The sequence below is a fragment of the Ursus arctos genome, unplaced genomic scaffold (genome assembly GCF_023065955.2).
Source record: "Ursus arctos isolate Adak ecotype North America unplaced genomic scaffold, UrsArc2.0 scaffold_19, whole genome shotgun sequence".
NCBI classification, from domain to species: domain Eukaryota; kingdom Metazoa; phylum Chordata; class Mammalia; order Carnivora; family Ursidae; genus Ursus; species Ursus arctos.
In genome coordinates this window covers 53,202,979-53,228,777 of record NW_026622863.1, presented here as the reverse complement: position 1 = coordinate 53,228,777, position 25,799 = coordinate 53,202,979, and the positions used below count along the sequence as shown (strand labels likewise).

At 39.0% G+C, this 25,799-nt stretch overlaps 1 protein-coding gene across 6 annotated transcripts; it reads right to left on the bottom strand.

The window, feature by feature from the left end:
- Positions 1–1,169: 1,169 nt before the first annotated feature.
- On the bottom strand, positions 1,170–25,573 carry ZNF583 (zinc finger protein 583). 6 transcript variants are annotated; one of them, XM_026490075.4, is made up of 5 exons: positions 25,176–25,573; positions 23,759–23,855; positions 17,385–17,511; positions 16,999–17,097; positions 1,170–11,977 (listed from the first exon to the last, which is right to left on the bottom strand). In XM_026490075.4, exons 2-5 carry the CDS (start codon positions 23,765–23,767, stop codon positions 10,500–10,502), a joined length of 1,713 nt encoding a protein of 570 aa, XP_026345860.2. In that variant the 5' UTR covers positions 23,768–23,855; positions 25,176–25,573; the 3' UTR covers positions 1,170–10,499. The 6 variants fall into 6 exon arrangements, with proteins under 6 accessions (XP_026345860.2, XP_026345862.2, XP_048080057.1 ...); XM_026490077.4 differs by having other exon boundaries at positions 16,999–17,094; positions 17,422–17,511; XM_048224100.2 differs by having other exon boundaries at positions 16,999–17,094; positions 25,176–25,567.
- Positions 25,574–25,799: the final 226 nt, after the last annotated feature.

The window sequence follows — 25,799 nt, the reverse complement described above, 5'->3', positions numbered from 1 at the left end:
GGGGTCAATTTCCAGGTAAACAGCAATCCTAAATGTGTATGTATCAAAGTACAGAGGTACAGGTTACACAAGTGAAAAAAGAACAGAAAGGGCAAAGAGACAAATCCACTATTTTGGGGGATTTCACCATTGTCTTTCAGGTATTACTAGAACAGGTAGACACAAAATCCGAATATAGAAGACCTGGACAGCACAGTTGACCAAATTAACTAGCTGACATTTATAAAACACCACAAGCGCGGAATACCGTCCTTTCAAGTACACATGAAGAAGTACACGAGACCATAAAATAGATTTTATGTTTTAAACAAATAGTTACATAAAGTATATTCCCTGATCGTAGCAGAACTAAACTACCAGTAAGACACCTGAAAATATTTGGGAGACTTAAATTACAAATTCCATTTTGAAAACAGCAACTGTTCAGATTATCTGTTTCTTCTTGAGAAAGCTTGGTAGTTTCTTTCAAGAAGTTTTCCCATTTCATCTAAGTTGTCAAATTATTTCCATAAAGCTCACAACATTCTCTTTTCCATTTCATAACTAGAATTTGTGGTGACATCACCTTTGCCATTCCAGAAATTGGTGACTTGTGTATTTTTTTTCATCAGTCTGAATGAAGATTTATTGGTTTTATTGACCTTTTATTTTTGTTTCCTATCTCATTTATTTCTATTAGTAATTATTTCCATTCTTACGCTAACTTGGTGTTTCAGTGCTCTTCATTTTCTAATTAAGGTGGAAATTGAAGTCACTAGGAGTTTTCAAAATTTTATAATTTAGTACTATTACATTTCCTTCTAAGCACTGTTAGTTGCATCCCACATATTTTGACATGCTGTGTTCTAAGTTTTATTCAATTTAAAATACTTCCTATTTTCCCTTTGATTTCTCTCTTGACCCATGGGTTACCATTTAGGTCCAAACATTTGGAGATTTTCCTAGTATCTTTCTTTCACTGATTCCTAATTTAATCCTTCTGGTCAGGAAACATATTTTGTATGACTTGAATTCTCTAAAGCTTATTGAGATATGTTTTAAGGCCTGGAATATAGTCTATTTTGGTAACTATACTGGGTGCATATGAAATAATTTGTATTCTATTTTTAAAATATCATTTAGGTCAAGTTGGCCAATAGTGCAGTTCACATCTTCAATTTCCTTTATGATTTTTGTCTACTTGTTTTTATGATAGATGTGTGTCAGAATCTCTTACTATAATTTTGGATTTGTCCATTTCTCCTTGTAATTCTGTCCATTCTTTCCCCAGGTAATTCAGGTGATTTTCTCACACGCATGCACTGATCGGTGTTTAGGTAAAAACTAGTTTTTCACACAGATAAAAAATTCTGGTGTCTAGGGTTTTTTTCTCTAAGTGCTCTCAGGCACTTCATCCTGGAAACTCCAGCCACCTCAGTCTCCCTGACTCCCAGGTCCTTCCCCTCAACTCAGACTATAGCCTGGTGGAAACTCTCTTCATGCAGTTATTTGGGTAAATCCTAGTACTCCCCTCATTTGTTTCCCATTTCAAGGATATATCAGTTTCGTTGCCTGATGTCCGGGGTCTTGAAACCAAGGTTTCATATACTTTGTCCAGTTTTTAGTGTTTCAGGTGGGAGGATAGACTAGTCCTCCAGAATTCCATCTTCACCAGAAGTGCGCATCTCAAGTACACATTTAACGAGAACAGGGATCACTATGGATGTAGAATTTAAACAAACAAAAAAACCAACATTGCAATTAACATTCTTGCACATATGCTTTTGAAAATTTTTACCAGTATTTTTGGAGAAGTTCCTAGATCAAAAAGATAGGCAAATTCTAATCTTTAACTTGCCTTTTCTATTCAAACTCTCTAGAATGAAGGATTCTTTAGATGAATTTTATGTACCTTTATTCAGTGCTCCCTGTATCTTCCTCACCAAGTTGGGATATATTAGTATGGTTTTTCAGAATTTCTTCTACTTACTTTTTCTCCGTTATTGCTAGTCTTACCAGAGGGTAGAAAGTGCCAGCGATCCTGGCATGTTCTTCCAGTGTGGCCTTGTCGTGTCTGTATTCAACTTTTCATAGTGTGTGATGTGAGGTGGTATTTTTTGTTGTTGTTCAGTTTTGGTAGAAGGAAGTTCTGGTACGTCTGAGTCTAACATTATTCCATAGGGTCTCTGAAGGGCTAGACTTTCAATTTTTGAATGACTAGAGCGCTTCTTGATCTAGCTGTTTATCCAAGGGCAGTGCTTCAGACTGGCAGAAAACTTGTTCTAGCCCAGTGATTCTCAGATGTTACTGTGTATTCAGATCACCGGGGGATCTTACAGAGATGCAGATTCTGAATCAGTAGGTCTGGATTAGGGCCCACTATTCTGGAATTTTGACAAATGGTCAAGTCATGCTGATGCTGCCAGTCCGTATCCCACACTCTGAGTAGTAAGGATTTAGCCTTTACCTTGCAGTCCTATCACTGGCAGTTTGTCTCCTGTTAATGATAGATTACCTCTTCAAAACCCAAGTGTTTCCTTCTTGAACTCTTGCCACTCACCCTGCCACTCTGCAACTGTAAATAATTTAGGGAGGCTTCTAAAGTCAGACTTTTTGAAGTAACACTGGTTCCAATCAAGGTGCCGTGTTTGTTTTTTAAGATTTTGTTTATTTTAGAGCATGGGGGCACGGAGGAGCAGAGGGAGAGAGAGAGAATCTCCAGCTACTTCGTGCTGAGCACAGAGCCAGACATGCAGCTGGCGGAGCCACTCACGCGTCCCTCAGATTGCCTTTTGCCCTTCCAGATACCACATTGCTTTGGGGGAATGTTACAGTCTTCAGTGCACCATCAGTTTCCTCCCAGGATTCTTACCACATTTAGCAGCATTTTCTTATGGATTTTGAGGCTCAGAATTGTAGATATGTCTTCACTTCATCACAGATGGCTCTCCTATATTTTTCTTGTTGCTTTAATTTGGTTTCAGAAAGGAGAAATGGATAGGTACATCTTGGTTCCACCTCTTTATTTTTAATTTTTAATTTTTTAGAGAGGGAGGGAGGGGCAGAGGGAGAGAATCCCAAGCAGGCTCCACGCCCAGTACGGGACTCAATCCCACATCCCTGAGATCATGACCTGAGCTGAAATCAAGAGTTGGACCCTTAACTGAGTCACCCAGGCGCCCCTCCACCTCTTTAAATTCAGAAATTAGTAAATACAGTTAGAGGCTCCTCATAAATACATTTGAATTTGCCTCCTTATGTCTCTGTACCACTTAGAGTGGAAGAGTTGGGTAAAAATGAAGTATTTTCACTTGAAGGCAATCCTCTTTGTAGATCAGGTCTTCTGTCCTTTCTATAACAGCTTTGCTTTCTGTTGGTTGTCTCTGACACCTGTGGAGGAAGCCGCCTTTGGAGGGTTTTAAAAGGAACTCCCCTGAAGTCTTCTGGCATGAGTGGTCCCGGTGATGAGGCTCAACTACTTGAGTCTCTTCCTGTTGAGGTTGCCTTGTCTAGCATGCAGCCAGTTGAGGATTACTGGCAACATAGCTAAATTATAAACTACAGGGTACTTAGTCCCCTTCACCCATAGCAATTTAACTTACCCTTGCGACAGGGTCTGAGGCAGCACCACCGAATCAAACACACCCTTTCTGAAGCAAAAGATAGGAATATTCACACATTTAATGAACCGATAAATGCCCTCATGTCAGTTCAGGTCAAGTTTTTTCTTTATGGGAACTGAATCTCAGCCTCCCTCCACCCTGCCTGCATTCCATGGGAATTTTGTGAACTGTTCAATCCGGTGATCCAGTCCTGCTGGTGGAGGCATAAGCACTTAACCCAGACTGGCCAGAGTATCCCATACCATCGACCCAGTGATTGGTCAGAGTGGACACATAGCCTAAATTGGAACAAATCCAATTTTTCCTCTCTGACATGGAGGCTAAAAGAAAGAAGATCACCTTCCTTTTGAGATTAAAAGCTCTAAGGACCTTTTAAGTCTAATATCAGATGCCATTTTTTTCCTTATCAAGAAAAAGCCTGCCGGAGAATGGAACAAGTGAAAGCAGAGCTATTAATCTGAGTCTGAGTACCTGCCTGAAGCTGTACCATATAGACATTACACCTTTCAGTTATAGGTACTAATACCTTTTTCCTAAGCTAATTGGAATTAGGTTTCCATCAGAATCAATCTTTCTTTTCTTTTTTCTTTTCTTTTCTTCTTTTCTTTTCTTTTCTTTTTTATTTGAGAAAGCAAGCATGAGCTGAGCAAGGGAGGGGCAGGAGGGACAAGCAGACTCACCGCTAAGCGGGGAGCCCGATGCAGGGCTTGATCCCAGGACCCTGAGATCGTGACCTGAGCCAAAGTCAGATGCTTAACCGACTGAGCCACCCAGGGACCCCTCTGTCAGAATCTTCATGGCAGTTGCTGTTTCTCCATTTATCAACTTTATAGACTCTTAAGTAATCTTTCTTAGGAAAGATAAGAATTTAACTCATTCCACTAAGTAAATTATATATTCACTCTTCTGTTGTATTTTACTTTGAAATACAGCTAACCTGTATTTCTTATTCTTTCAACTTTATACAGATCTCTTGAATCCCCTTTATGAGAATATTGCCCCTTATCCTTGATTCATTCATTCTCATTGCTATCAACCTCCCACTATCCAGTCTATCAGCTACATTTTGCCTTTTACATTATTAAGTAGACAATAAATAGGTCTATATATGTATACAGAGACAGACTTCAGTGGCTTGTCTCTATAAGATTGAAAATAAAACAGCACTTGATCATTATCACTAGGTAAATAGTCTCTGAAGAGTCAGAGCCAAGCAATATGTGATGACATTTCTTTCTCTGTAGGTCCAATGTTAGGATCCCAGTCTGTGCTTAAAGGAGTCTCTTCCTCATATCAGTCAAATGGATTTTATTTTTTTATATTCTGTTTTCCAGAATCATACCACATTTCATGAGGGCTTGTTTTATATTCAGACATGATAACTGGTATGGTTTCCCCTTTGTTTTTCCCAGCGCCAGTAATTGCCTTTCTTTCCATTTCCCTGAGGAAAACTCGTCTTCACCATATTGCTAAAATCCTCCAACTTCATACTTATTTAACATAACCTATTCCAATTTTCCTGAAGATTTTCTTCACTGAGCCCCTTAATTCCTAGCCTACTGGTAATTTGGTCTGATTGTTGTAGAGCAATCATCCTAGTCATCCTCAACACCACTTTCCCAGTTTAGATCCGTTGTTTATTGAAGCCTTTCCTGCTGCCGCCTTCCTGTTCCATCCAAATTTTACTAAAGCTAATCCTATAATACCCTAATAAAGGGTAAATGAGAGTAAACTGAAGCAAACTGCATATACAGGATATCAGTGTGTGGCTTCATGCTTTATTGTTATTTGGGTATAGACTTGTAGATACAAAGTAATTTTATCTCATAACTTGGAAGGTGCTGTTTTATGTTCTGTTAACTAATATTGCTAACAGGAGGGAAGGCTAACACTGTCTCTGTCCCCGTGCTTGTGTTCTCTCTCAAATAAATAAAATCTTAAAAAAGAAAAAGGAGACGTTCACATTTTTTGAAAGCTTTTTAGGATGGTTTCATCCTGAATTCTGAAATTTCACAAGCATATTTCTGGATGTCTTTTCTTCTATTGTAATTGAGGCTTTTGCCAGTTCAGCCTTCCCAGCACTCCGTGAACTATTCCAAGCCGAACATTCATAATTTTCTTCAGTTTAGAAAGATTCTCAATCGTTTATTTGATGTATCCATTATATTTTCTCTGTAAGCTTTTCTGGAACTCCTGTTAATTAAACTTCTATGTCCTTTTTGTTTCTTATTTTCTTTTTAATTTATGAATTTGGGAAGTTTCCTTAATTTTCTTTAAAACTTATATTAAGTGGTGCCTGGGTGGCTCAGTTGGTTAGGTGACTGCCTTCAGTTTGGGTCATGATCCTGGAGTCCCAGGATCAAGCCCCATGTCGGGCTCCCTGCTCAGCGGGGAGTCTGCTGCTCTCTTTCCCTCTGCTCTTCCCCCCACCCCCCCCACTCGTGTTCTCTCTCTCACTCATTCTCCTTAAAATAAATTTTAAAAAATCTTAAAACTTCTAGTTTATTATAGCAGTAACATTTTTTCATTCTTAAGAGTTCTGACTTACCTTTTTTCCCCCTAGAAAACATGATTATTTTCTGTACATATTTTTCTTTAAAAGAGTGATTTTTAAACATTTTAATTCCAGTATAGTTAACGGTGTTTAAATATTAGTTTCATGTGTACAATACTAATTTTTTTTTAAAGATTTTATTTATTTGAGAGAGAGCGTGCATGAGCAGGGGGAGGGGCAGAGAGAGAACCAGACTCCCTGCTAAGCAGGGAGACTGACACGGGCCTTGATCCCAGGATGATCATGACCTGAGTCACAGGCAGACATTTAACCAACTGAAGCCACCCAGGCACCCCTCTAATTATTTTTTTTTGTTTTTTTTTTAGATTTTATTTATTTATTTGACAGAGATAGAGACAGCCAGTGAGAGAGGGAACACAAGCAGGGGGAGTGGGAGAGGAAGAAGCAGGCTCACAGCGGAGGAGCCTGATGTGGGGCTCGATCCCATAATGCCGGGATCACGCCCTGAGCTGAAGGCAGATGCTTAACCGCTGTGCCACCCAGGCGCCCCCCTCTAATTATTTTTTGATAGCTTTCCATATTTACCTGTTTAAATCTGACATAAATTTTTAGTTTTCTTCTGTCATTACACAACTTTCTCCACTGTAGGTTTAGTTCTGTCTCGGACCTTATTATGCTGATAGTTTTCTTCATGTGTTATGATCCTTAACTGTTCCAACATTTAAGATTGATATGGCTTGGGGCATTTGGCTGGCTCAGTCAATGGAGCATGTGACTCTTGCTCTTGGTGTTGTTTGAGCCCCATGTTGGGTGTAGAAATTACTTTAAAAAAAAAAAAATGGTAATGGCTTGATCACCTTGTAGATGAGTTTCCCTGAATAGGGAGGGTTACTGCTATCTATGTATGCAGGGCTGGCAAGTCAAAAAGAGATTCTCTAAATTCCTGAAAAGATTTTTGACTTAGCCACCAACTCTCATGCTAGCTACCCAAGTAAGTTCATTATTTCATAGTTTAAATTTCTTATAGTATTACATTATTGCTTATAACTTCAAATACGACAGATAATCCTAGGTCTCCTCCTAACCGGAATATCCAATCCCAGCCTCCTCCCCTACAAGGAACACTTATCAGTTGGATGTGCCTCTCCAGAACCTTTTTGAAACTTTTGCATACTTATTTAATTGTATTAGAAATGTTTTATTAACATATGATAGTATGCAAATCTAAAAAACTTACTGTTTCAGCGTTCTTTAATCAGACCCATCCATGTCGTATCATTGGTCCATTCTTTCAAACTGCTGCTAATATTTCTCGTCATGCCCTGTGGAAATTTAGATGGTTTCCAGTGTTTCATGTACTAACCATACTGCCCTCCAAAGAGACTGTAGTGAACGTTTTAAAAACTTCACTGCTTCCGCAGTGGCAGTGAGGAGTTCTCATTGCTCCATGCAGCTGCCACTGTTTGAGAGTACATTATTTAAATTTGTACCTCAATACTAGTGAGGTTCAGCAGGGACTCATTTATCATCCATCTGTATTTCTTCTACGATTTGCCTATTCTCATATTTTGTCCATTTTTATACTTGCTTAGTTGTCCTTTGCTTATTCATAGGTGTTCTTACATCTTTCCCTTTGTATGTTACAAATATTTTCTTCCTGTTGTTTTAAATTTTAAGAGCACTTTCTTTTTTAGAAACGTATGTCCAACACCAATTAATAAATATATCCTACTTTTTCTTATACTTTTCTCATTAGTTTTATATTTAGGATTTTAATCAACTGAAACTCCCTTCTTGTGGATGGTGTGAAGTAAGGATTCTATTCAATTTACTTATAGAAGAGAGTGTGGAGTGAGAAAGCTGTTGGCTTCCACATGGAAAAGAATTTAGCAGTCTTGTCATTGTTTCTCCTTATTACCAACCTCCACCCTCCCCCCCCAGCCCCTGCCTCTATACACAAACCAGATTGAAGCCTAAACTCCTCTAGGGGTGCTGTGTACAGAGCATTTGGGCAGAGTGGCTCCTATTACTGAAAACCCTATTATTCAAACATTTCAGGTTGTAGCTGCCTCTGCTACATTTCATGAACAAACACTTTCCTCCATTTTGTCTTTTATTTGTCCAGCTCTTTTCATCCACTGATGACCCTCTTTTCTGATCTTTGTTCGGTCTTTTACATTGTTTTAGCCATTTAATGGGATATGGAAGGAAGGTAAATTTATATGCTGTTTGTTAACTGCAAAAGAAAATCTTGATTTTTCCAATGACAGTTCTGATATTGACAAGCTGCCTTTCAAAAAATGTGTACAAATTCATACTCCACACGTACTCCTTTCCTGCTTTTGCAATGCATATATTTTATCAATCTGATATTGACAGATGGATAGTTCATTGGTTTAACTTGTATTTCTTCTCATGCTAGTGAGATTCAGTATTTATCATTCATTCATCAGTCACATGTTGCCTCTTTAGGTCCTTTGCCCATGGGAATAGTAGTGTCATTTTCTAAGTGATTTATAGGAGCACTTATGGATTTCATATATGTTGTAATATCTCCAATACTGATATTTAAAAACTTTGTGTTTATAACTATCTTTGTCTATATAAAAGCTTAATAAAGTTCTTACACAGTCAAACCTAGAATCTGTGTGTGTGGCTTCTGGATTTCATGTCTTGTTTAGGAAGATTGTTTTCACTCTTTGATTATACATTATGTTACTGTGTCCTCTGATAACTCTTTCACGTTTGGATAAAAGAATGAAGGAACTGGTTTTGTACAGAGCAGAATCAATTTTACCAATACTGTTAGGCCACTGACAAATTACCTTTATTTATAGATTTTATGTGTTTATCTGTATGAATGTATATGTGTGTATGTTCACATGCACACAGTGTTTCAAGCCTTAAAAAATTCTTAGGATTTCGTTAGAAATCAAAGAATTTGTAGATTGATTTTGGGCCTCCTAACATCTCGAGAATAGTCTTCCCCTGCAGGATAAAATGTCTATTCAAGTCTTCCTTTTCATTCTCCATTTCATCATTTTCTTTGTACCTATGTTCATATGTGAATTGGTTACTGAAGTGATTGCATATTCAAAGCCTCCAGGAGTCAGGAAGTAATAGAAAGTGTAAAATAAGTCAGATGGAAGGAGGAATGGTTTGAACTATGGAGAACTGGAAAACGTGTGCTCACATAAAAGTATTTGATTTTTGGTTTTGTTTTTTTTTTTTTTTTTGTATTCATTTTAAAGTGATGAGTACCAAATCAAACATGTTTGTGGGCTACCAGTTTATAAGTATTGATATAGTTTTCTTTTCCTCTCTAGTTTTGGAATTACAGCTTAGAACTAGTTTAACCACCTTTTCAGTTTTAAACGAGATAGATTTAATACAATTCAACCACCTGGAATTAGGAGAGGGCATCAAACTTGTATTTTCTATTCTTTGGTTATTGATTTTTTTAAGTTGTCTTTTATGTAAATGATGAATACATCTCAGTAAATCCTACTTATTACTAGTGATTTTTAAAATCTGGCTTCTTAGAACTGTTGAATATCTAATGAAGTTAGTTTTTCTTACCAACAAAGTCATATCTTACTGTATGTCATTATGGACTTTAACGTCAATGCTACTGTATCAGATACCCTTATCACCCACCTTTAAAACAATGACTACTGTTCCTAATCAAAAATCTTTATAATCTCTTAAATCTTGAACTGGTGCTTCTTTTGTTATTTCTCAGATGATCCTTGCTGAGATGACCAGGTCCTCTTTGTATACCACAGTATTTTTTTCATTTTATGGTAACGTTTATTAAGTCATTACTTTATGCTAGGCACTCTGAGCAATTTACATGCATTCTCTCATTTAATCCTCCCATCAGCCTTTGAGGTAGTACTATTATTATTTCCATAATATAAATAAAAAGACTGAACCTTACAAAGAACAAAATGTTTCTCTGAAACTAGAGGCCTAGAAAGTGGAAGAGCAAGGATTGGAACCCAGATCTGTTTGATGCTGGAATATGATTTCTTAATTCTGGACAAATAGCCAAAGAATGAGATGTATTTTGACATGAAATAGTACTTTGAAAGGTATACTGGAACAAGGTATTTGGGACAGGAGGGTCTTTCAGGTCTTTTAGGTTATTTTGAGGAAAGTGTGCTTTAACCTAAGAACTATGGGGTACTAATGAAGGGTATCGATGAGGAAGTGATATGATCAGACTTTTAAAATACAAGTTTGACTGCAATGTAGGCAACTGACAAAGGAAATGGTTAATCAGACCAATCAGAAGGCTATTTCCATAGTCCGTATGAAATAGATTACTATGTATTGGACAAAGAGGATGTAATGGAAATGGAGTCAGATTCAAGGCATATTTAGGAGATAAAACCTACAGGTCTTGGCAACTGACTGGACATGGAGGGTGAGAGAGAGGAAGGAGTCAAGAATGACTCCATGGTATGAATTCTCTCATGCTGGGCTAGATGGGCACGCTGCCTGAAAGATTTGCTGCAATCCTTACATTCATAGGGTCTCTCTCCTGTATGAATTCTCTGATGTAGAGTAAGAGATCCACTATAGCTAAAGGCTTTCCCACAAATATTACATTCATAAGGTTTCTCTCCAGTATGAATTCGCTTATGTTGAGCAAGGCCTGCATTCTGGCTAAATGTTTTCCTACATTCCTTGCACATATAAGGTTTTTCTCCAGTATGACTTCTCTGATGTTGTGCAAGTGATGAACTATTGCTAAAGGCCTTCCCACATTCAATACACTCATAGGGTTTCTCTCCAGTATGAACCCTCTGGTGTTGATCAAGGTATGCAATCTGGCTGAAGGCTTTCCTGCATACTTTACATTCATAAGGTTTTTCTCCAGTATGAACTCTCTGATGTTGAGCAAGGTGTGCATATTGGCTGAAAGCTTTCCTACATTCCTTACATTCATACGGTCTCTCTCCAGTATGAATTCTCTGATGTACAATTAGGTATCCACGATGGCTAAAGGCTTTCCCACACACATTACATACATAAGGTTTCTCTCCTGTATGAATTCTCTGATGTTGAGCAAGAAATGAACCATTACTGAAAGCTTTTCCACATTCAATACATTCAAAAGGTCTCTCTCCAGTATGAACTCTCTGATGTTGAGCCAGGTGTGCAATCTGGCTGAAGGCTTTTTTACATTCTTTACACTGATAAGGTCTCTCTCCAGTATGAACTCTCTGATGTTGAGCAAGGTGTGCATTCTGGCTGAAGGCTTTCCTACATTCTTTACATTCATAGGGTTTCTCCCCAGTATGTATTCTCTTATGTTGAGCTAGGTTTGCACTCTGGCTGAAGGTTTTCCCACACTCAACACATGCATAGGGTTTCTCTCCAGTATGAATTCTCTGATGAAGAGTAAGGGATGAGCTCTGGTTGAAAACTTTCTCACATTCATTACATTTCAAAAGTTTCTTTTGTATATAGACTTTCTTATGTTTCATTTCAACAGATTTTTTTCGGTAACTTCTCTTTTGTGGCTCATGCTTATGCACTCTTTCTTTGGTGGTGAAAGTCTTTTTTATATCAAATATTGCATCCTGATGGAAAGTTTTCCAAGATTTAGTATATTCATTACTTTGATCTTCAGTGAGGATTTCTTTATGAGTGATGATCGGTTGTCTGGAAGGTACTGCCTGACTTCCTAACTGGTTCTTAAGCCAGTCCTCAGTTTTACAGTCTTCTCTCAAACTGGGGCAGTCAAGGCTATGACTAAGATGGCTTCTTCCCATTTTCACTAGTTTGGATGTTTCTTCATAAATAACTTGCTTTGATGAAAATTCATTCGTTTTTAAAGTATACTCCCAATCTAAAAGATACCAAGAAAACAAAGGTCTTTTGTATTTGTTCATCAGAAGAGAAGAACTTCTGAAACAAAAATTGGTGAATAAAATACATAAGAAGTTTGGGGTTTAACAGTGTAAGATGCAGTCTAAAAAGTATGAGATTATAAAGAATGAAAACTTAAGAGAGGATATATATTAGAAACTGAAAAAGTTATCTAAAATCACAATAATTTTATATCTAATTTAATATTAGAGTCTCCAAACACCCTTCCTCTTTTGCCTCGGGTTATCCTGCATTCAAGCTAAGTTCATTATTTTTAGAAAGCCAATTTCATGAGGTCAGTGTGGCTAAAAAACCTCCATAGACCCAAAGATACACCAGGTACTATTAGTTGCCTTAGGTTGTATATGCAAATATGGATTAACTTTTGAAGCCAAAAAATGTCTTTTTGGGGCACAAGGCTGGCTCAGGGCATGTGACTCTTTATCTCACGGTCATGATTTCAAGCCCCACATTGGGTGTGCAGCCTACTTTTTAAAAAAAGTCTTCTTGTCAGGCATTTTCTATGTGATATATTCCAACCAAATGTAAATTTTTAATTGAGCTCAGAGCTAAAATGCATTCACATAAAAGTAAGTTTGTATAGGGGTGCCAGGGTGGCTCAGTCAGTTAAATGTCTGACTCTTGACCTCAGCTCAGGTCTTGATCTCAGGGTTGTGAGTTCAAGCCCTACATTGGGCTCCAGGGTGTGGAGCCTACTTAAAAAAAAAAAAAAAACAAAAAAGAAAAACAGTAATTTTGTATCAAACTGCTTGATTTTATTAACCTGCCACAGGCCTTAGTTTGCCACCTTCTTTCCATTCCTCAGTCAAATCATCTGTTCTGCTCAAGACTAACCAATGGTTTCTCACATTTATAATAAAACTAAAATTCCTATTATGGTTTACAAAACCAATGTAATACATGAACATAAATGTAAAACCTTCAGTAAAATTACTGCAACTCAAATCCAGGAAAATATGAAAGCATAATCATTACCAAGTAGAGCTTATCCCAGGAATGCAAGATTGGTTTAATATGTGAAAACCAGTGTAATTCACCACATTACCAGATTAAAGGTGGAAAATCATATGATCGTTTCAATGGATGTAGAAAGAGTATTTGGCTAAATTCAACATCTATTTATTATAAAACTTCTTAGCAAACCAGGAAAAGAAAACTTTATCAAATTGATAAAGGGCATCTATGAAACATCAACTTAATGGTGAAAGACAGAATACATTTTCCCTTAAGACTCAGAATAATCCAAGTAAATCTACTCTTAATAATTCTATCCAACGTTGTAAAAGATGTCCCCTGCAGTAAGGAAAAAAACCCTGTAAGATTAGAAAGGAAGAAATAAACTGCTGATAATGTGGATAGTCTATGCAGAAAAACCTGGAACCTACAAAGAACTCCTAGAACAACTATTAAATAAATCTATCAAGATCGTAAGATAAAAAGTTAATATAAAAATCAATTTACATTTTTGCATAGTTGCAAAAAGCAAGTGGAAAATGGAATTCTTAAGAATTCTATTTGTAATAGCACCAAAAATACCATAAGATTAAAAATATATATATAGCCACTGCACTGGATACAATAGAACACTGCTAAGAGAATTTAAAAAGACTAATAAATGGCTACATAAACCATATTCATGAACTAAACTCAAGTGATGTTAATTTGGATATCAGTTCTTCCTCAATTGATGTATAGATTCCATATAATCCAAATCAAAATCCTAGCAGGCTTTTGGGTAGAAATTCTCAACTTCATTCTAGCGTTTATTTGGGAACTGAAATGATCTAAATAGTTAAAGTGATTTTACAAGTTGAACTATCTGCTATCAAAAGTTACTATAAAGCTACAGTAATCAAGACTGTGGTACTGATGAAAGTATAGGCATATAGATAGATGGGACAGAACAGAGTTCAAAACTAGACCCATGTAGATATGGTCAACTGCTTTTGGTACAGAGGTATCAATAAGGCATTATAATAGGTAAAGGAAAGTCTTTTCAAGAAGATACTGGAGCAACTGTATATCCAAATGAGGAAGAAAAAAAAAAAAAAAACCCAAACCCTCAGTCTTTACTTCACATAAGACACAAAATTTAGCTCAGTGGGTCATACACTAAAATGTAAAAGCTAAAACTACAACTTAGGAGAAAACATAAAAGAAAATTTTTGCGATTTAAGGGGTAGCAAGAATTTCTTAGATATGACACAGAAAGCACCAAACACGACAAATTAATAAATTGGACTTTATGAAAATTAAAAACTTTGGATGTTCAAAAGACAGCAGTAGAAAAACAAAACCACAAGCCATGGTTGGCACACATATATCCTAATACATATAAATGGCAAAGACTTGTATTAAGACTATATAAAGAACTCTTAAAATTTGATAATAAAAACAAACTAATACAACATGGGCAAAAGATTTCAACACTTATGAATGGCCAATAAGCACACGAAAAGACATTGAACAATATGTCATCAGAGAACTGCATATTAAAACCATAATGAGATTCCACAACACAACCATTAGAATGAATAAAAGTAAAAACTGATGATACAAAGATGGGACGATATGGAGGAAATGGAATTCTGATACATTGCTGGTGGGAATGAAAATGGTACAGTCACTTTGGAAAACTGGCAGTTTCTTAAAAAGTTAAACCTATTCCAATTGTGTGACTCTTTGCACTTTTAGATATTTACCCAAGAGAAATGAAAACATACATGCACAAAGTCCTGTAATTGACACTTCACAGCAGCTTTGTTTATAATAGCCAAAACCTGGAAACAACCCAAATGTCCATGAACAGTTGAAAGGAAAACAAAATGTGGGATGTCTTCACAATCGACTACTACTCAGCAATAAGACGCATAAAGTATTCATACATGCAAAAATATGGATGATTTTTGAAATTATGAGTAAAATAAGCCAGATACAACAATATATATGATTCCATTTAGTTTATATGGAAACTAGTCTAAAATGACAAAGATCAGATTAGTGTTTGGAGCCAGGAGGACAAAAATGGACTGCTAAGAGGCAAAGGCAGTCTTTTGGTGTGAAGCAAATGCTGTATGTCTTGATTGTGGTGATGGTTTCATGGGTGTATATGACAGAATTCATCACACTGGATGATGTATATGGATGCGATTTACTGTATATAATAATTCCTTAATAAAGTTAAGAAAAAAATAGATGGAAACAAGAAAGGTAAGTAAAGACAGACTTTAATAACGTAATAAAAAAGTAAAACCCATGTAACAAGCTCTTAACAGTGAAAACAGAGACTTACACCTTGGAACCTATGGAACATTTTACAAACACCAAATATGTATTATGCCATACAAAACCCTACAATTTCAAAGAGTTAATACTAAGTCCTATCTGATAAATTATAAAATAATTTGATCAAAATACATTAAAACCAGAAAACTTTCTCTTTATTTTAGATTTATTTATTCATTCCAGAGAAAGAAAGAGAACGCAAATGAGTGTGAATTGGGGGATGAAGAGAGGGAGAGAGAGACATGCAGACTCCCCGCTGAATGGGGAGCCCTACTCAGGGCTCAATCTCATGACTCTGAGAGAATGATCTGAGCCAAAATCAAGAGTTGGATGCTTAACCAACTGAGCTATCCAGGTGCCCCTAGAAAACTTTATTTTAAACCACTCTCGTGTAAAAGAGAAATTTTTTAAAAGTAGGATATCTAGGAAACAGCAATAACAAAAACATTAAATATTAGAATCTCTGGAAGGCAGTGGAAGGTATATTCAGAGGAAGATTCATAGCCCTTAATAACTGAGTAAGAGAATGAAACGAATAGATTAAGCATTTATTTCAGCAAAATGAAGAACAAAAAATAAACCTAGAACACTAGAGTAATAGAATTAGGGAAAGCAGAAAATAAAGAATTGGAAAAGAGAATAATGGTAACACTAATAAATCCAGAAGCTGGAGTTTAAAAACAAAATTAATGATTAGCTTACCTAATAATTTTTTTAAGAAAGAATAGCTATACAAAATAAAATTGGAAACTATAGATATAAAAAGGAATTATAAGATTATTTTCTTCAGATTCATGGAAATAAATTTGAAAACCTAAATTAAAAGATAATTGTTTGGAAAAGTAAAACTTTATAAAATTTCACCCAAGACAGAAAGTGTAAAGAGAGCATTTACCAGAGAGAAGATTGAGAAAGTTGTCAAAGATCCACTTTCTCACAAAGGCCCCAATACCAGGGTTTATCTCAAACGGTAAAACTAAGTGATCTCATCCATTCATACTGGCATCTCTAAATCACTTTTTTTCTGAGCCTCTCGCCATCTAGTGACATGTTGCATTTCATCACTCAGAAGTCTCTCCATCTTGTAAAAATAAGTCTCTTATGTCCCAAGTCAAACTATCATCTTTTTACCCTAGCAGCATATTCTTCTGACTTGTTTCTGTTAAACCACCTCACTTTCCAGTTACCCAGACTTGAAAATGTAACTGGAAATTCTTTCTGTGATGGTTAATAAGCTTCTGAATAACCTTAAGAATTTAGCAGAATGATTTTCTCAAAGTCAAAACTCAATAAATCTTGGTAAAAGAATAAGTGAATGAATAAATCAATCACACCTTCATTTTAAAAGGAATGAGTTACTGAAAATGAAAAAAAAAGACATTGCTGTATCTAGATTTTTAAAAATACAATGGAGCAACTTGTGCAAAACTAAAAAGCAGGAATAAGCAGACACTGACATTTTGGACCCAGAGAACAGGAAAATGTTATCAGAGAAGACGGTAATTCGTTAGAGAATATATTCAAGGAGAATAAGTTTGGGAGCTCATGCCAGTGGAACCTCAGTGCTTCCTCCCAGGCCTTGAGCCTTTAAGAAAAATTATCCAGGAAACATCAATTATAAGCAGAAACCTCTCAGAATAGCTGAGCTTTTCCTTGCAATGGCCTCTTCTACCTTCCTAGTTCTTTCTCACTCACCAGGGCACGTGCCTCTTGTTCCCTCCTTCTTCACCATCCACGGTTCTTTTCCTTGTTCCAATAATGAGATCACATCTGGCTTAGAAACTGAAACTCCTGCTTACAAGAAATAAAGGGGGAATTAGCCGGGCCCATAAATCAGATCAAGGTGCTTGGTCATCAGGAAGTCGAGGGCATTATAGAAGGGAGTAGAGGAAGAGGTGAAGTATTCTGAAGAATGGGGAAAATGAAGTTCTAGGAATACTCCAATGAAGCTGCCAGTTCTACAAAGTCAGCCTATTTTGGGGAGCACAAGAAAGGGAAATTTAGTGAAGTACATCAGAGGCTTCCCAAACATTGGAAAGTAGCCCTCTGTGCAGATTCTGAATTCTAGGGAACCTTCTTACCCAGTGATACCAGGCTCCTATAGTTCTCCAACATCACCTTTCTGTACAGATTCCTCTGAGCAGGGTTCAGCCACTCCCATTCCTCTTGAGAGAAATCTACAGCCACATCCCCAAATGTCACCAAATCCTGAAATGACATAAACATATTCTTTTATGCTCACCTAGTGTTCTTCACCTCAGATTGGCATAATTTGAAAAGTTAATTTGTACTTTTGGAGAGAAATACTGCATATAGTGAAACTTTCTGGCAATACGTTAGATTCTCTGTCACATGTCAAGCAATTTCTAAAATGACTTCTGTGTGCTTGGTTTTAATATTTTGTAATGGAAAGTATACAATTTCTGACACAGTCTGTACTGATGGTGAGAATAGCAAACAAGAGCAAAATAATTGTTATTCATACTAAATGCTAACACATTTCTCAATATGGAAAATCAGGACAGACTAGAGCAGCGAAGAAAGGCTTTAAGGAGGAGGCAGGAACATGAGTTTAGCCCTATAAGTTGTATGTGGTCTAGACCTACATTTTCTAAACTCCTCGATGGAATGGCTAATGTTCCAGCTATAGCAATAGGCTAGATATATATAAATATATTTGACTTTATAATATTGATTTCCTGAAGCTAAACATACAGGTAATAAAAATATTAAAGAAGTTCTGTAGTGATTTTCCAAAAATATAAGTTAAGCAAATGTATGCCATAACAGAACTGGGGCAGTGAAAGATTAACAGCTCTTGATAACCCCACTGAGTTTCAAAGACAGTAACTTTTCATGTAAAGAGACAAAAGAATAGTAATTTTAAGCACTATGAGATAGTGAACATTTCAGATGTGCAACAAAAAGTCCTTACAGCTTCACTAGAGGGACACACCCAATTGTGCATGTCTCATGAGCAAGAGTTTTTAAAAAGTTACAGTACAGTTCTCAAGTAATACTCCGTTGAATTGAGGATCTTTATAACATGGAATAAGACCTAGTCTGCTTCCTAAAAATTCAAAACGGGTGTTCTTCCTAATGAGGTAAATCTGCTCCGAACTTACCAGGGCTCGCATATGGTTTGCTATATGGTGCTTTGGTTTGGCACGTCACAGAGCAAAGCCTGCTCTTTATCTGGGCTGATACACAGACGCGCTTAGTGGTGCACATCTGAAGAGCTGAACTGACTTGTTAAATACTGAAACAATGTCACACTGGTTGGTAAACAGCTACTGCACTAAGCCCTGCTAGTGACCATCCCAGATCTCCCCACAACCCAGCAGCTTAAGGGGAGTGCCCAGCACAGCAGCAGCCTCCAGTACCCCAGCTGGGGTAAGTTCTGGTACGTGCCCTTGCCTTAGTGGTTATCAGGTATGAACATCACTCCATTAAATGTGACTCTGCAGAGTAAGGGTCCTATTGAAGATGTATTTAAGCACATCAATGATTTTATGCAGAAACATTTTTTAAAAAGATTTTATTCATCCATTTGCCATAGAGAGAAAGCAAGAGAAAGAGCACAAGCAGCGGGAGCAGAGGACAAAGGGAGAAGCAGATTCTTTGCCAAGCAAGAAGCCCAACTTGGGACTCAGTCCCAAGATCCTGGGATCACGACCTGAGCCGAAGGCAGAACCTTAAATGACTAAGCCACCCACGCGTCCCTATGCAGAAACATTTTTAATGGAAAAAGGAGTTAATGTGTGAATTGCTAGTGCCCAAGTAACGGACAAAAATGTTTAAGGAGGCTATAAGGGAAGCAGAAGTATGCCTCCAAGAAACATCAGTTACGTGCATCAGCTTGATCTTACACGCCTCCATCTCTGAAACACTTAATACAGGGAAATGTGGGAAGTGAGTAAAGGCTTCAAGGGAAAGGGGTGCCTGGGTGGCTCAGTCAGTTAAGCGTCTGCCTTTGGCTCAGGTCATAATCCCAGGGTCCTGGGATTGAGCCCCACATCAGGCTCTCTGTTCAGCTTGCTTCTCCCCCCCTCCCTCTGCCTGCAGCTCCCCCCTCTGTTTGTGCTCTCACTGTCTCTCTCTGACAAATAAATAAATAAAATATTAAAAATTTTTTATAAAGCTTCAAGAAAGGAAGGGAACATGAATTGAGTCTTAAAAGATGAAACTTGTCCTAGACAAGGCTGGGTACTATCAATCATCAGTTCTATTAAAAATCAAACACTTGCAATACAAACTGTAATATTTTGTGCAAACAAAACTGTTCTACACACATTTCCTCTGTAAACAGAGGCAAGGCAGCTTCTGCTAGGTAAAGTTCTTAAAAGACCTTTTTCAGCTTCACACACTAATGGATTCCAGGTTTCAACTGTCTGATTGACATTTTCCTTTCAGCCATTCAATGGGACTTAAATATCTTTAAAATATTTTAGTATTTATTTTGATTTGATAAAACAGGAATTCATACAATTTGTAATCATTAAAGAAACTTAGCAAATAATGTCCAGTATTTCTACCCTCAGTGATTTTTTTTCCTTTTTATAAAGTTAAAAGAATTGCATGTCCTCCATCCCCACATCTGCCCACCATGTCACCCTACTTCCTAGAAACAATCAAAATTTACAGCTAGTATATATTTGTTCAAATGTTTCCTTATATGGACATGTCAATGATTATCTGTCCACATTCATTATAATATCACTTTTGTTAGATGGATAACATTACGTGGTATAAATATGCTGTATCTTTACTAACCCCCTACTTATTTTCATTTACATGAATCTGAATTTTTCACTACGTTCTCATATAATACTACTGTATGTTGAATTAAGGATTCAATTGAAGTCTCTTATTTCCTTAAAATAAATCCTAGAAGATATTCTCTCCAATGAGACTAGGATATCCCAAACTTACTTAACCTCAGAAAAAATTTTAAATTACACTGTTTTGACCTAGCAAGAATAATAGGAGCTAATGAAAAGATAATTCAGCCTGGGAATAAAGTGTTGACCTGCAGTCAAAGAAATACTAATTGTTCTTGAAGTAGAAGGAAAATAGAAGAAAATGGAAATGAAAATCAAGAAAAAATGAAGAGCCTCAAAGGAATAACTATAATATCCACTACTAATAATAAGTTGGAGTTAAATCACTATATCTTGTTCAGAAAGTGGTAAGAATATGAAGGAAGATTACAGAAGGATGAAAGAAAGAAGATAATTACATAATGAGAAATGGGTAAGGTACCTTATAGTGGCCACTAAAAGAATAATAATGCTTAATTAACAAGACAATAAGGAAAAAGTACTTCATTTATTCAAAAGAAGGCAAACAAGGAGAAATAAAGGAACAAAGAAAGGATGGATGAGGCGCCTGAGTGGCTCAGCCATTAAGCGTCTGCCTTTGGCTCAGGTCATGATCCCAGGGTCGTGGGATCGAATCCTACATCGGGCTCCCTGCTCGGCGGGACACCTGCTTCTCCCTCTCACACTCCCCTTGCTTGTGTTCCCTCTCTCGCTGTCTCTCTCTGTCAAATAAATAAATAAAATCTTAAAAAAAAAGAATAGATGGAATAAGTAGAGAACATTAACTGCAATATGATAGGCTTAAATATATCCATAATACATTAAATGAAAATGTACTAAACACTAATTAAAAGACAAAGATTCTCAGACTGGATTACGTGGGCTTTTGGGAGGCACAAGGAATCAATCATAGAAGGCACACAGGGCCACTCAGGTGCCTTGCCGTGAGTACAGAGAATCATGGCAGGCATAGGGATTGTGAGAGGCACACAGCTGACAACCAACAAAGTGGTGTTTATAAGAGGCACCCTTTAAATATCTTTAGAAACGAGAGGCTTTCAAAAAATGTGCATTGAAAGCATCCTTGGACTTAATAAAAATGCAGTTTCCTGGGCCCCACCACCAGAGACTGATTCATAAGTTCTGGGGTAAGGTCCCAGAAATAGCATTTGGGCTGATGGGCTCTGTCTGTTTTATACATCATATCCTCTGCTTTCTGCTTTTTCCATTACCAGTTTAGCAGCAGGAGAAAAGAGGTAGCTGGTTCTTATCGCTCTGGTCTTACTCATAGATGAGGAATTCACAGTCTTGTTCATTTCTATATTAGTTTGACAAATATTCACTGAGTGCTTACTACCTACAATGTTCCAAGCATTGAGAATACAAAGGTAAACAAAATATAGTTCCTCTGCTTGTGGAGTTAATATTATAACAGAGGAGAAAGACAGTAAACATCAGGTCATACAACGTCAGGTAGTGTTAAACACTATGACAAAAAAAAAAAAGGTGATGTAGAGTGACAACGGTGTTTGTTTTATTTTTTATTTTTTTTTTTTAAAGATTTTTATTTTTATTTATTTGACAGAGAGAGACAGCCAGCGAGAGAGGGAACACAGGCAGGGGGAGTGGGAGAGGAAGAAGCAGGCTCCCAGCGGAGGAGCCCGATGTGGGGCTCAATCCCAGAATGCCAGGATCACGCCCTGAGCCGAAGGCAGACGCTTAACGACTGAGCCACTCAGGCGCCCCATGTTTTAGATAAGATGTTCAAGGTAAACCTCAATGAAGCGGTAATGTTAAAACAACAGTCTAAAAGTGAGAGTAAACCATTGCCAATATCTAAAGGAAGAGAATTACAGAAAAGGGAGGAGCAAATGCAAAGGTTCAGAGACAGGAAAGAGTTTGGTAAGTTTGAGGAACCGCAAGTTGACCAGTGTGACTGGAGCACAGAAAGGTAAAGACTTGGAGAAAATTAGGTCTGGGGTAGCCAAGACCTGGATCAGGCAGGGCCTTATAGGCTGTGGAGAGGACACTGAATTTCATTCCAAGTAAAATGAGAAGCCAATGAGGGTTCCAGGCAAAAGGAAATGATGTACTCCATCACTGTTCCACAGTCCATTATTTTCTACCACCCTCTTCAAATCATCAGTCACCATCATCTGTTTATGCTGACCCTCAACATATATTACAACTTCGTACATCTGATACAAAAACTAGTGACGTAGGTATGTCATTTCCCCCACTCGGCCTGTTTTTCTTCATCTGTAAAATGAGTGACTTGGACAAGATCACCCACAACTTTCTACCTGGCTTTATTATTTTATTAGCCTAGATCTGTGCTGCCCAATGCTCAGCTCCTCGTCACATGGGGCTATTTAAATTTAAATCAATTAATATTAAAGATTCAGTTCCTCAGTCACACTAGTATATCCAAGTGTTCCATAGCCACAGGTAGCTAGCGGCTACTGTATTGGACAGTGCAGATATAGAACATTTCTATCAGCAGTCATCACAGGAAGTTCTACTGGACAGTGCTGCTTCTGGTTCGTCTTCCTCTTTACAGCCAGTCTCTATTTTCATCCAGCAGTTCATATGGTTTTATTTTTTACATTTAACCTATAGAATGTATTTAACCTCAGTGTGAGGAAGAAATCTTTTTTCTAAATGAATAATCCATCTGTCTCCACTGATTTAAGATAACAGCACTTACATAACCACATAATAAACAAGCTAGTATTCATTAAACTCCATGAAAACAAAGACCGTGTCTATTTTCATTTACCACAGTATTTCCAGCATTTAGTATATAGTAAGTCTTTAATAACTCTGTGTTCAGTGAATGAATAAATATTTTCCATTCTTAATTATACTTGCATTTGTTTCTGGACATTATATATTGATCTTTTCAATTGTTTCTTCTGGCCCCCATTCCATACTATTTACTGTTTCATTATAGATGTATGCAGCCATTTTAAAATGTAGATTCAAGTACTATTCTCATTTTTTCAAAAAATGTCCTATTTTTTCATAAGTAATTCCACTAATCTTAATTGGATGACCTAGAATATCCTAGCTGTAGCCCACTATTAACTCAGAATGTCCCTGTAACAGGACCTTATTACTCCCATGGAACCTTATTCTTCAGAGCCCCGTGAGTGCCCTAGCTGACCCACACTTCAATACTCAAAACCCAACACATACAACTCTTCAAAAGCACCTTGAGCAAAAGATCTTGTCATGTACTATGACTCAGACTGCCCAATAGCCCTTGTCTTGCCTTCCTCTCAAACTTAGGTCTGTGAGAAAGCTCCAAGCTAGTGGTCACATCAGAATACACCTTGACCTCAATGAATCAAACTCCTTACCTTAAAGGCTTTCATATTCCACCAAGGAGTGCATTTTTGCACGAAACACCTAACCTGTAGGAGTGCTAAGCTATTTCTTGAATGAAGATGAAAATGCTGGCTGAGAAAAAAAGGAAGCTCACTGGGACCTCCTTTTACTGGATTGGGAGAACATGAGGACAAGGTCACTGAATGAATGGGGCTTTGTTAGCTGGGGAATTTCAGAAGAAAAGCATGATGTTCCTATGAAACCTGAAAAACAAAGCACGTCAGGGAGAAGAAATCCTTACTTACCTTGGACATGGCTTTAAGAATTTAAGAATTTATGGCAGCTCCTCTGTCCTCCTACTTCACGCTCCTCACTGAAAGGACAGTGTCTGGAATAATAGCGCTGGAGAGGGAAAAAGAAAGCATAAATGGCACTATCAAGTAGGGATTATTTCCCCCCTCCACACATGAAAGCTGTCCATCAGTGAAATTACTGAAATCATCCAAGGCTTCCTGGTATTAAGTGGGCCCAACTGGAATCCAGGTCTGACTTTTTAGTCTTCGCACCAGATAATAATGGTAAAAGAAAATATGCTACCGCCCTTACTACAAAATGAGATAAAGCTACAAACAATGCCTCAGAGAAAGCATCTTTACACAGAGTAGAATCAGAGGGGTCATGTGGTCTGGAGGACACTGGACCAAAGCGTCAGAACACTCTGCTTGTAGTCCTGATTTACGACAAACCGCACCTGGAAACCAATCTCTCAACTTTTCTGAGCAATTTCCTCAAAAAGAGTTGAGGAAGGGGACTATGCATTAACAGTCACTGAAACCCCTATTCATTTGTTACTTTCCACTAAACCTCTCCACCTCGGAGAGTAAGGAATTCTCTCAGAAGCAGCGTAAGCCTAAGAACCACCAGGTCTGGGGATCAGAACACGTTCGCTCAGGGACCCGATCTACCACTCACTAGCTCTGCAACCTCCAGGACTTAAGTAACCACTCCAAACCTCAGTTTCCTCATCAGTGAAATGGCACCTACTCCCTATCAGTTGTTGGGAGGATCCTGAGATGATCCACGTGAAGCGTTTAGCATAGTGCTCGGCACATCCTTCGTGCTCAGTAAATACCAGTCATGCATGTTCATACATGTGGGCTATTTCTGAACATACACAGCAGAGCTTAGGAGAGGAAGGGAAAGACCTTCCTTCTGTGTCGTAAAGGGCGACAGCCTCCTCTGCTGCCCTCCAGATCAGGAGCAGGGGCTCCCCTCTCCTTCCCTCTCTTTCTACTCGAGTGTTCCCTTTCGTCTCAGTCCCTCTCAGGCTCTGCTGCCCGACACAGTCTCCCGAACCCTGGAGCACACTGGCCTCCCCAAGCATTCCCCCCCCCCCGCCACCCGCCCACCGCAGAAGCCGCCCAGTCCTCGTGCTGGCAGCTCTCCTGGCAGCCTGGCACCCGTGCCTTCACACTGGGTCGCACTGTCACACCAGCATAAGGTCACACAACCTCACGCTGTCTCACACGACCGGCCACACCTCCGCACACTCACCGTCACTGTCATGGTCACAGACGTTCGCACAGTCACACACACGGGCACGCACACGGTGACACGGTGTCACACACGGTGACACGGTCTCCCACTGTCACAGGCCCCCTCGCACGCCCGCTCCAGCCCCGCACGCCTGCCGGGGCGCGCCCCCGCCGCCGGCGTCCTCACCGCCTCCTCCCCGCGGGTCGGCACCTCCCCCCGCGCCGTCGGCCGCCGGGAGCCGAGCGCCCCGCGGGCCGGGGCGGGGCCTCGCTCTCGGCCGGACCGGCGGGCTCACAAAGGGGCCGCGGCGCTCCGGCGGGCAGCGGACAGGCCGCAGGGGGCGCTGGGAAATGGAGTCCGGGCCGGGCGCGGCGCGGAGCATCCTGGGACTGCCCTCCGCAGGCGTGGGCCCGGCGCGTGGTCCTTGCCCCTTCCCCCAGACGTGTGACGCGCTCCCCAAGCCCCGGACCTCCCAACCCAGAACCAGGACCGGCTCAGCCCCTCCAGACCGACGGAGTCCCGCCAGGCCTGGACGGGCCGCTTCGGAATGCGCAGGCGCAACGAGCCCGGTCCCCGAAGGCACCCAAGCAGGGGTACGCGCGGGGTGCGCGTGTTCGGGCAGGGCCGAGGTGCGCACGCGCGGTGGGCGGGGCCGCGCGCCCGCGCCGCCGGTTGGGCTGCGGGGAGGGAGCTGGCAGCGCTGGCGGTTGAGGCCCCAGGCGCGGCAGGGGGCTCCGAGGGGGTGTGCGGGTAGGTCGGAGCCGCGCTTGCTGGGTTTCATTCGTTTCCTTCCTTGTCTTCTTTCGTTCT